Source organism: Lampris incognitus, chromosome 1 (assembly GCF_029633865.1).
Source record: "Lampris incognitus isolate fLamInc1 chromosome 1, fLamInc1.hap2, whole genome shotgun sequence".
Lineage (NCBI taxonomy): Eukaryota > Metazoa > Chordata > Actinopteri > Lampriformes > Lampridae > Lampris > Lampris incognitus.
The window spans coordinates 121250546-121263522 of NC_079211.1; the positions used below are offsets into that span (position 1 = coordinate 121250546).

The window sequence follows — 12977 nt, forward strand, 5'->3', positions numbered from 1 at the left end:
AGCAGACTATATTTGCACAGTTGTCTTGACCCACAGTGGCTTACAATAGTAAGAAAGGCAAGGATTGTACCTTTATTGCCACAAAAACAGTATTTTGCAGCATGAAAACAACTGATTTAACAACTGAACATCTTTACCCACGTAACTGAAACCTGAATGCTGATTGTTAAATTTGAAAGTTTAACAACAACTTTGTTAATTTTTCCGTTCTGTTTTCTTTCAATGGAATCTAATATGTGATTCTAATGCGCTTTGCTAAAGAGCTGTTTTTGTCATTTATTAATATATCTATATGATGTCATCAGCATATCTCATACATAACATCTATTCAAAATCAAAATCAAATCAATTTGTATAGCCCCATATTTATTGTTTTACCAAAAATTTTCAATGAAAGGTTTTCCCAAATGCACATGACCGGATTTAATAAACAACTTGCTCCACCCTCAATCTGTGACATGTTCAGCTGCAGCAGCAGTTAGACAAACCAAAGTCACCTGATGCCCAAGAGAGGTTTAAGTGCCTCAGCTTTTCAAGCACAGCGAGATGACCAGAATGTTAGTCATTCGTTTTCCCCACCCAGTAATTGAAATACATAATTTTGGAAGTCAAATACACATTCAAATCTTTCAGAATTTGCATGCATATTCCAGCACCCATGTCAGCAAGCAGAGTTACCAGAGTTAGCAACGTGACTTATAATTAATTTGTTTATGAATCATTATGGTTAATTGACTCTCAACACAACTTAGATGCATGTAACTGAACAATTCACTCATGTGCACATATAGGGCAAGCCGTTTTATGATTTTATAATTTCTTACACAGTGCTCTTTCATACTTTGTCTGTCACAGAGTAGTATCTGCATAGACTCCAGGGTACCAACTTTTGTAACAAATCATCCGGACTGTGGTACACTGCTTTAGTCTTGGAGTATAATCATTTTCCCAAAAATGAAAAAAAAAGTAGAGCTGTCACCTTTTGATAGCGGTAAAAATGGAGACAGTTTCAAACGTGACCTTGACACACAGACAAAATGAATCCCATTTTGGTGTGAAAGCTTCATCATTCAGTGAGTCCACAATGTCAGAGGATAGTTACCATTGTGTCTCTAAGTCATTGTCAGTGGAGTGGCTTTAAATTTTAGCTCATTATGACAGATCAGATTAGTGCCGTCATAACCTGCAAATAATTACTGAAACCCTTCACCGTAGCACACTTGTTTGTTTTACAGTCCTTTTGATTCACATCTCTCAGCAGCCTTTGGGCACAGTAAAAGTACATTGTATAAACAGTCTATTAATCTTTTTTATTATTTTGTACATCTTCTCTTGTCTGTACGTCATTCAGGTACCGGGGAGAGTGGGAAAAGCACCTTCATCAAACAGATGAGAATTATCCATGGCGGCGGCTACACAGAGGAGGACAAGAAAGGTTACGCCAAACTGGTCTACCAGAACATCTTCACATCCATGCAGTCCATGAGCCGGGCCATGGAGACACTCAACATATTCTTTTCTGATTCTCAGAACCAGGTACACAGTTTGTTTACAACTCATTCAGTCTCAGAAGCAGTCTTGAAATCTATGCGTACCTCTACTTGAATCTTGAAGTCTATTGTCAAGCGTTGTGAATTCAAATAAAGCAAAACAATTCAAAGTAAGCAAGTCAAACAAATGCAAACAGAAAGGTAGTGGCTATACTGCACAGTTACTGACATCTGCCATTACCAAATGCCTTCAGATGAGATTTTTCACTATGATAGCCACATGGGTTGCCGAGGACTGCGAGTGAGAGCCAGGGCTGGACTCGGACAAAAAAATCGGCTCTGGCATTTTTAGCCTAGACCGCCCCCCCCACAATCAGTTGAACACCACCCACCAGTACACCATCCTTGTGGTCCCCTTATGTGTACTGTACTTTCCCCCCAAACCACTACAAAGCTGAATAGTAAGTGCTGTGGACAAGTATACTCACTCACTCATGGCTACATGTTGGCCTATGTTACCCTACAGATAGTAATAACAGCACCATACCATATATACCATAATGGTTACCACATAACTTAAAATAAACATGGGACAACTTTCATTTTTCTTCTCGTTACTAGGCTAACACATAAGCAGAAATACATGTTAACAGAGCAGAGCTACAGATGTAACCTGTTATACAGCCTTTTTGCACATCTTTATCAAGGGAACCCTTAGCCTAATAATTTTAATATTATGATACGATATGGACTTAGTCACTGACTGCTTACCCAATGCTAATGTTAGCTAGCTAATGTTAGAATAGTCAGCTGAAGTTGAATTAGGGAACTATGCTAGTCTACAAAAACAATGCCAAATAGCTTATGCTAAACTAGTTGGCATTAACTGACTGAGTGAACTCTAGCAGCAGCTGACACTCACTTTATGATATCATTATGATTAAGTTATCTCATTATCATCATCATTAATTGAATTAATCGTCATTCATCATCGTCATCGTGGCACACACACTACCTCCCTGGGCCCTCCCTGAGAATCCCTGTTTTCCTGCATGCTACTCCCTGCTTACCACTTCAGCTACACTCTCTTCCTGCTCACTCTGTTCCTTGGTTTCTCTGTCACATGGCTGCTCCTCTGCCTGCTCCTCTGTCTGGCAGTGGCCATGGCCAGCTACCTCTCCTCCTTCCCCCTGTTGCTGCATGGCAGGTGCTGCTGTCACCATAGATGTTGAAGCTACTGCTGCCGCCCCTGCAGAAATATACCTGTGATTTTTGCACATTTTGTGGCATTCATCTAGATTCTTCGTTTTTGGCCGGCAACTTCTCTATATCGGCCCCAAACTGTGTCGACCCACCAGGAAAATGCCCAGTATACCAGATTACCAGTCCAGCCATGGTGAGAGCTGAGGCTTATGGCAGCGTCAAACAACTACAAAAACAATTAAGTCAGACTGACTCCTATGTTTTCAAAAACCGAAATCTGGGAAGTGGGGGTTGGATGGGTGTGGAGGTGAGTCGTTCACTTTGTTTCAACCCCTGCTGATGTTTGCTAGCCTCTTTATGCTTCTGGTAAACCAAAATATTACACATGGCACCTTTATAAATAAAGTCAAAAATTGTGGGTAAGGTTATTCTACCTAATCCCAATGAAGTATCACATCTTTTAGTGACACTCTAGAGAACAAGGTAAAATAAATCAGATATCCCTAACAGTTAAGAAACAAAGCATTACATTTACAATGGGAACAAGGGAACTTATGTCACCGCATTAGCAAAGTGGTTTCAGGATTAAAGATGCAATACTTGATTAAATGATTGCTAGGTTTTTTTTACAGTGTATTATTAAATCTGATTTAGATCTGATAAACTGACTCCAATCTGTCCCAAATCCTGAAAAAAGTTTGCCTGAAATCAAACTGGGCCCCAAGTTAATACATTCTTTTGATCTTGAACAAGACCAAAGACAGATTTTGTGCTTTTAATGAAGTCTCTGCCAATGTTTTGAATTAAAACAATCAGGAGAGAACTCATGGATCAGAGCATGGATATAAAACTCTACTACAAATGAATGGCAGAACCCTGCCCCCATCTAGTCCCGGACTGCTGAATTATTCATTCAAAGCTAAGTGAAGCCATGAAATACCATGAGCTTCAGGAGACCTCTCTGCTGAACTGATATTGAGAAAAAATATGTAACATGTTCAGCACATATGCATCTAGATAAATACAGGGATAGTTGTCTTCCAATATTAGCAGCTCGGGCGAGTCAAACAGCACTAATGCATCTAGCTATAAATTCTGTGACTGAAATCAGACCAGGTTTGTTGAAAAGTAGTTCCTTGACACGGACAAAAAATATTACCTGCTTTATTCTTTTTTGAAGATTTAAAAAAAAAAGTAATTGAATGTTGGTGACAAAATGTCTTCAGCGGCTTGAGGTATAGAGGTATGTACACCAAAAAGATCAAAATGACCGACTAAAGTAAAATATTACTTGAGCTAAAACCTGGGTCCCTTTTGCCTTTTTATCGTTTTTTGGTTCGTATCTATCCAAAAAGTACTGGGCCAGGAGAGACAAGAGGTCGTTTTGGTTTTGGTGACCTTTCTACTCATTTCAATGAGGTGTGTGCGTGTGTGTGCGTGTATGTGTGTGCGTGTGCGTGTGTGTGTGTGTGTGTGTGCATTTTTCCGTAGACCTATGCAAACTTATTGCTGGAGGTGGAAGTGGATAAGGTGGATCAGTTAAAGGACAGCATGGTGATGGCCATCCGGAGTCTTTGGGATGACACAGGAATGCAGGAGTGTTATGATCGACGCAGAGAGTACCAGCTCTCAGACTCCACCAAATAGTGAGCCTCTGTGATTGCTACTGTGGAGCTACCACAATAGCTTTATCAAATACCAAATGCTTTAGCTTAATGAAACGCTAACTAGAGAATGATGGATGAACTTGGTTTTTCAGACAACCAAATAACAGTCATCTGTAAATAATGGCCAGTAGTCAAGTCAATTTTATTTGTATAGCCCAATATCACAAGTTACAAAATTGCCTCAAGGGGCTTTACAGCAATACAACATCCTGTCCCTAGACCCTCCCATCAGATAACGTACAACTCCCTAAAAAACAAAACAAAACCTTTAACAGGGACAAAAAATAGGAGGAAACCTCAGGGAGGACAACAGATGAGGGACTCCCACCCCCATCACTGACAGATAGGCAATTGATATTGTGTGTACACAATTTTACAGAATGCAAAGAGTTGATTGTAATGGTTTTATAAGATATATAAAGAATGGGATGAGGAGGACACCAAGCAGTGTCCAGATGCCAATGGGACAGCCTAGGACCTGAGCCATGCAACCACCATCACCATGTAGACTTGGCATAAGGGAAGACTACACATGCACATGGGGAAGACTTGCATCACACCATTCACATACATGGGAGAAGAGACAAGAAAAGACATTAGTCACACATAGAAGAGAAAGAAGGATACAACACTGAAACAGGATAACAAAATTGTAATGGATTTATAAGATATATAAAGAATGTGATGAGGAGGATGCCAAGCAGTGTCCAGGTGGCAACCACCATCACCATGGGAACCTGGCAGGAAGACAGACTACACGTGCACAAAGGGGAGACTCACATCACACCATTCACATATATGGAAGAAGAGAAAGGAAAAGACATTATTTACATAGGAGAGGGAGAAGGATAAAGACATCATTCAGAGAGTGAGACAGACTTGAGAGAGAAGAGAACAGCTGCAATAATCTATACTGTATATTCTCATCGGCAAGACAGTGCTGGGTAAATGAATGGAGACAGAAACCGACCGACCACAGGTTGTGAAGTACTCAATTTAAAGGCAACTAATTATAGGTTAAGACAAAAAGATGAATTTTAAGTTTGGATTTAAAGAACTCAACAGACTCCGATTGTCTGATGTCAACAGGGAGGTTATTCCTGTTGACTGATAGGAAAAGGTCCTGCTCCCTGCTGATTTCTTTTTAACTTTGGGTACAAATAGGAGGACTGTATTTTGAGAGTGGTGAGCTTGAGATGGAATATACGGTTTAAGGAGATCAGACAGGTATGATGGGGCAAGCCCATTTAGGAAGTCTGATCTAACATGGACAGGAAGTCAGTGAAGGGAGGCAAGAGTTGGTGTAATATGGTCAAATTGTCCTGTTTTAGTTAGGATTCTAGCTGCAGCATTTTGAACCATCGGAAGACTTTTAGTACTACCATGTGGCAGACCTGAAAACAGAACATTACAGTAATCAAGCGTGGATGAAACAAATGCATGTATTAGAGTCTCTGCGTCAGCTATTGACAGGAAAGAACAAAATTTAGCTGTTACGTAAATTTAAAAAAGGCAGTCTTGATGAATTCTTTAATGTGCTTATCAAAGGAAAGGCTGGGATGAAATGTCAATATTTTTGGATGTCACACTGTGAAATCACAGAGTTGTGAGCATTACTGTTACTTGATCAAATTGGTGTCTGTGTCTAGCAGGGCCAATGACCAGCATCTCATTTTTATCCAAGTTCAAATGCAGGAAATTTAGTGACATCCAATTTTTCACAGCAGCCAAACAGGCCTCTAAATTAATAATTTGAGTATGATCATCAGCCCAGCTGAGTATCATCCACATAGCAATAGAAATTTATTCCGTGACTGTGCTTAATTTGGTCAAGAGGCGAAATGTAAAGAGAGAAATATAGGGGGCCAATTATCAAGTACTGAGGTACGCCATATTTAACATCAGCGAATTTCGATGTAATATTACTATAGAAGAAACACTGTGTTCTTTCAGTTAAGTAGGTCTTAAGCCAAGAGAGAGCTTGGCCAGAGACACCAAAATTGCAATTTATTCTTTCTAATAGTATACTGTGATCAATGTTGTCAAAGGCTGCACTGGGGTCCAGTAATAGAATCACAGAGGTGGAATCGGAATCCATAACAAGTAGAAGATCATTTACCATTCTGGTTATTGCAGTTTCAGTAAAGTGACAGGCCCTGAAAGCAAATTGAAAAAGTTCATATTGATAGTTTTCTTCTATAAGGGTTGAAAGTTGTTGATACACAACTCTCTCTAGTACTTAGAAAAGAATGGAAGGCTCTATTTGTGACTCATTGTATAAACATGAATTTCTTAAGACAGGATCTGCAGGAATAGCTGGAGTTGAAGAACTAATTTTGTTTCTGATCTCATCAACCTTATTGCAGAATAAGGTTATGGCAAAAACTCTCCCGCCATTTTTGTGAGTACAGAGTGTAACCTCCAATGTCACTGTGCTAGTTACAGTATCGCAAATAGACATTTTGGTCAGCAACATGTTCTCCTCTAATATTTTCCTTTCCCGATTTTTTTATCTCCTTGATATAAATACTTCACAGGCAAATAATGTGATAGCAGTTTCCTTATTGATTAGATCCTTACTGATTTGCATCTAGAGGTATTCTGTCTAATATTAACTCCTATAAAGTGCACAATACACCTTTCTGTGGCTGTCTGATCTGAGAAAATAACCAAAACTTATCTAATTTTGGTTTTCATGTGGTTCTTTCATATTTACAGTCATGAGACCAAACTCTTCCTAATGATAGCTTTTCTTCCTTTTCTCTCTCTGCCTATCTTGTCTATATTTCTCAGTTATCTTACTGATCTGGACCGAATTGCAGATCCCTCCTATGTGCCCAACCTGCAGGATATCCTCAGAGTCCGAGTACCTACTACTGGTATCATAGAATATCCCTTTTACATGGAAAATGTTATTTTCAGGTGAGATAAAGGTTATTTATTCCATTCCATTCCATTATCCAAACCGTTTATCCTGCTCTCAGGGTCATGGGGATGCTGGAGCCTATCCCAGCAGTCACTGGGCGGCAGGCGGGGCGACACCCTGGACAGGCCGCCAGGCCATCACAGGTCCAACACACACACACACACACACACACACACACACACACACACACACACACACACACACACACACACACACACACACACACACATTCACACCTAGGGACAATTTAGTATGGCTGATTCACCTGACCTACATGTCTTTGGACTGTGGAAGGAAACTGGAGCACCTGGAGGGAATCCACGCAGGCATGGGGAGAACATGCAAACTCCACACAGAGGACATGATATAATTAATGCTATTTAGATACTTGAGCATAAAACATACTACTGTATATTAGTATCAGTTTTATACAGGCATCATAGAGAAAACCCTTTAGAATGAGCAAAGCCATTTTCAGGTGAACAGCACAGTACATCATTTATGTTAGTACTGTGCTGTAGATACTGTAGCATAAGCATGAAGATCACATGGACTCGGTGTCAAAGTCTGTTATTAACTTTTTTTTAAGAAATATGTACTATTTTACCCTATTATTACATATTAATAATCTAATATTACCCTATTTTCTGAGCTGTCCTGGTTGCTGCTCCACTCCCTCTGAAAAAGGGGCAGGCTGCAGACTACTACATGCCTCCTCTGATACATGTGGAGTCACCAGCCGCTTCTTTTCACTTGACAGTGAGGAGTTTGGCCAGGGGGACATAGCGTGTCCCAGCAGTAGCCTTGATACTCCCATTGCACACAGAAATAGGGGTATAATTTCTGTACCCAAAGGTACATTTGTCAGAAAAATACCCTCCAAGATATGGAATTGGTCCTTAAGGTGATAACTGTGGACCTTCGTTTAATTTTAAAGGTAACAAATTATTGCTGACAGCAAAAGGTACATAATTGTACATTTAACAAGCTTAAGGTACAGGCAAATGATGCAGCAAATCAGTGATCACAAAATCTTGATTTAGAGTTGGGTTTATTGAAATAAAATAGGCTTCTAGTACATTTCCATTCAATTCTTGGTCTGTGTGGCCTGGGGATCATTTTACAAGCTTTATTAATAACTTAGCTGGGTGTGCATCTTAATGGTTTCAGCTAGCCTTTACATTGCATTGTTACTATGCATATGATAATTGAATAGTTTTAAATAATGTTGAAATATTAGGGTGCCATGGTGCCGCAGTGGTTAGCACGGTCGCCTCAAAGCAGGAGGGTTCTGGGTCCAAGCCCTGGGGTAGTCCAACCTTGGGGGTCGTCCCAGGTCATCCTCTGTGTGGAGTTTGCACGTTCTCCCCGTGTCTGTGTGGGTTTCCTCCGGGTGCTCCGGTTTCCTCCCACAGTCCAAAGACATGTAGGTCAGGTGAATCGGTTGTATTAAACTGTCTCTAGGTGTGAATGTGTGTGTGTGTTGGCCCTGTGATGGACTGGGGGCCTCTACAGGGTGTCTCCCCGCCTGCTGCCCAGTGACTGCTGGGATAAACTCCAGCATGCCCGCGACCCTGAGTGGGGTAAGTGGTTTGGATAATGGATCAATATGTACTATTGTGAATGTAGCCTTAATGGGTTAAAATTAGATTCCATGTGGTTTGCTCAAATTTGGAAAGCCAGGAAAAAAATCAGGACTGTTTTTTCCAAAAGCCTGTTGGTATGGGCTGGGTCCTTGTTAAATGTTCAAAGATGACTTAAGAGGAAGATGCTCCATGGGAAACAATTCCTGATTAAACATTTATGCTGCATGAATGCAACCTAAGTAATATCAAATGAATGGTGTTTGAATGTGGCTGTTGTCGTGTCAGAATGGTGGATGTGGGGGGTCAGAGGTCAGAGAGAAGGAAATGGATCCACTGCTTTGAGAACGTCACCTCCATTATCTTCCTGGTGGCACTCAGTGAGTACGACCAAGTCCTGGCCGAGTGTGGCAACGAGGTGAGAATCAACACGTCATTGTCTGAGACCAGGAATGCAAATCAAAAAGGGCAAAATGTTTACACTGCCGTTTATCCAGTATATGCTTAATATATATGTGATAGTAATTGGACCTCCCGGTACTACATGTCCCCGACAGAACCGCATGGAGGAGAGCAAGGCCCTTTTCAAGACCATTATCACCTACCCCTGGTTCCAACGCTCCTCTGTCATCCTGTTCCTCAACAAGACTGACATCCTAGAGGAGAAGATTGTGTACTCCCACTTAGCCAACTACTTCCCCAATTTTACAGGTGTGTGTGTGTGTATGAGAGAGAGTGAGAGAGAGCAAGATGTGAAGACTATCTGTAAGTTTATGTTAATACATTTCTGATGCAGGAGAAGATCCCCTACTCACTCCTTGTCAATTATGCCCCTGAGTTCCAAGGTTTGTGTGCATATGTATGCGTGAGTGAGGCCTGGCCAATGGGTAAAGTAGGAGCTTTACCTTGCACTCATGTTAAAAGCCTCATGAGTGACAAAAGCAGTTGGCATCCATTCATTTTCTAAGCGTTTCGGTGACGAGGAGCAGCCTTCCTGTGGCAAAAAGAAGCAGTGTGATGCCTGCGCCAAGAGTGATGATTTGAAGTTGAGCTGAGGTTAACTTTATGCAGATGACCAAAAGCAGCAACCAACTGCAGACAGAGATTTCCTCTCACTTTAACATCCCTACTACATATCTGATAAGTGATTGGGCACAGCCAAACGTGGCATCTGCAGCTCAGATTGAACAACCTGCCCTCCTGGCGATGACTGCTAGAGAGCAGCTAGCCCCCAGAAAAACTGCTAAGATCATGATGCACTTTGGTGTGAGAACAGGTTATATTTTTATAATGTGTGTGATCAGCCTTTGGGAAAAATAGTGCACCATTTGAATATTAGCTGTACTAATCTCATCAGGTGATTTTCTTTTAAGATGTGTGTGGGTATATGCCAAAACAGATGTTGCTATTTGTGCGCATTCATTTGGATCCATTTTAAAAACTAGATTAATATTTGCATAAAAAATCGGATTCTTTATTTTGGGCATCAAATTTTTGACTGGGGTCTGATTTTTTTGGTACTATGATTTGTGTTAATAGTCCTCATTCACTGAAAAATTTCTTGCAATTCATCTTCAATTTCATCTTAAAAACTTTTCTGTGATTGTGGGTGTGCTTGGTCCTCATCCGTCTCAGGGACTCATGTCCTCCAGATCCTCAAGGATAATTTTCTGACTACATTGCTGCTGTCTTCAATTCCTACATCATCTGAAAGATCGGTCTATACTTATGGGACCATGCTACACAGTGTCTGGTTCAGGCCTTAGCTGGTCTCCGTGCATTCCAACCACTGCTAAGTATCCACAACAGTGCTGCATGCTTAGTTTTCAACCTGCCAAGATGCACTCACACACCACCTCTCTTTGTGTCCTTACACTGGCTCCCAGTTGCTACTGGCATATATTTCAAGACCCTGCTTTTGGCATTCCGGACAGTTCAGGGAACTGCACCTATTTAAATGTAATCCCATATTAACATTTACACGCCTGCTCACCCTCTTGGTTCTTCATCTGGAAGGCTACGGTCTACTGTATGCTCACTTATGAAGGGCTGAGCTCTAGGTCCAGACGTTTGTCTCACCTGGATCCAAAATGGTGGACTTAACTCCTGTCAGTAACAGCTATGGACTCACTCCCATTATTCGAGAAAAGACATAAAAACCTTCCTTTTCAAGGTCTAATTAATTGATAGATGGCCCTGAGGTATGAGTGTGATAGTGATTTTTTTTTTTTGGCCTTGTCCAGCTAATTTGTAATGGAATCTTCTTGTTCACCAAACTATTGATGATCTACCACTGTCCACTTATAGCCTACTAAATGCACTTGACATGACATGCATATCTGTAGGTTGACACAAATCTATCTGCTAAATGCTGACACTTGTGTAAGTTGCTTTGGGGTCTGGTAAATGAGAAAATTAAATGAAAATACTGTTGTCAAGACAAAAATCTGATCTGTGCTTCATGTAGAACAAGGTGTGCACAAGTGATTACAAATGATCAGAGGACTGACCTTTCTCACTTCACCTATATTTACACTGATTGAAAAAGAACAAAGTGATTTGATGCCAGCCTTATATTGCAGGACCACAGCAGGATGCTAAAGCAGCCCAAGAGTTCATCCTGAAGATGTACCAGGAACAAAACCCAGACAAGGAGAAGACGGTCTATCCCCACTTTACCTGTGCCACGGACACCGAAAACATCCGCTTCGTCTTTGTGGCCGTCAAAGATACCATTCTCAGGCACAACCTGAAAGAGTTCAACCTGGTGTAATGAGGAATGTGGAGATGAAGTGAGGACAATGTGAGAGGGGTGGAGAAGAGAGAGGAGACAGGCTGAGATAAGAGGAGAGGAAAAGGAGATGAGGAGAACAACCCAGAGAGCTTCATTTACACACAGAAACAAAACATGTTTTCACTCTTGATGGCAGTTTAAGTAGAAAAGATCCAGATTTCATCTGGTTCTCTCTATTTGGACAGCCATTGAAAAAGCAACTAATTTTTTCCAAGAAAGATGGGATTTTCAGTTTAGTATATTTATTGCTTTGAGAATGTAGAGGTCTTTTTAACACTAGAACGACCGGGATTTCACTCCTACCTAAAATGACCATAGGCGTTCAAAATGGCCACTGGTTTTTAAACTCTATATTCTGTCAAGATAAATACCCAGTTGAGATATTAATGCATTACATGTTAGTATGTCTGTTATGAAACTAACTGACCCCAAAATTAAAAATGTAACAACTATAATACTACTTTTAAACAATTTAAATTTCAAAGAGACATGGTCGAACTTGAATAGCAAAATTGAAAAAGTGAAAATATTACCTGAAAAACAAAATGGAAAACACATATTGCTAATCTAACAAACGTAATAAGGCCTATAAAACGTGAAATGTAAAAAAAAAAGAACTAAAAATAAATATTAAAACAGTCCCAAACAACGACCGGCTAAACGACTGCAGGTTTTAAACTCTATTCTGTCAAGATAAATCCCAATTGAGATATTAATGCATTACATATGTTAGTATGTCTTATGAAACTTACCAAAATTAACATTTTAACAACTTTTAATACTATTTTTAAACAATTTAAAAAAGCCGCTGTCCAACGCCTGTAGATACTGCAACGCGTCGGTGGTAATGATGGTGCATCTGTAACCAGACATGTTGGCAATAATCAAAAATCAAATTTAGACTATTTCTCTGCACAGGAGAACACTAGTGTTTTTCTAGGACAGAGCAATACACTTCACCAAGGAAACGATGCGACCAAAACACGTAATAAATAGTAACATACGCGCACGATCACGCGCAAACTACGAGACGGTCCTGTTGACCGTCCATGGTCGTTTTAGGTAGATCTTATCGTACCCCTCCAGTTTTTTTTTTTGTTGGTGCGATTGATCTACAACTCACTTCAATGCAAATATATGCAATTTTAGGAGAATTCAGGGACCGGCAGGTCTGTATCTTTTTTTTTCTTCCACTGTTATTAAACCTTGAAAATCCAAAACGGCCATAACGACCGTCTCGGTTGTAGCCCCCCCCCCCCAAAAAAGAAGAGTAAAATGTTATCGGTATGCCTTTGCCGTTGATTCTAAGTTGCT

At 40.4% G+C, this 12977-nt stretch overlaps 1 protein-coding gene across 1 annotated transcript in view; it reads left to right on the plus strand.

Annotated features, from left to right (window-relative positions):
• Nucleotides 1-11642, plus strand: part of LOC130120211 (guanine nucleotide-binding protein subunit alpha-14-like) — a 35428-nt gene extending 23786 nt beyond the window's left edge. Inside the window, exons 3-8 of the mRNA XM_056288830.1 lie at nucleotides 1352-1536; nucleotides 4185-4339; nucleotides 7154-7282; nucleotides 9158-9287; nucleotides 9427-9580; nucleotides 11452-11642. Coding sequence (XP_056144805.1) covers nucleotides 1352-1536; nucleotides 4185-4339; nucleotides 7154-7282; nucleotides 9158-9287; nucleotides 9427-9580; nucleotides 11452-11642 — 944 coding nt within the window. The remainder of the gene's footprint in view (nucleotides 1-1351; nucleotides 1537-4184; nucleotides 4340-7153; nucleotides 7283-9157; nucleotides 9288-9426; nucleotides 9581-11451) is intronic.
• Nucleotides 11643-12977: the final 1335 nt, after the last annotated feature.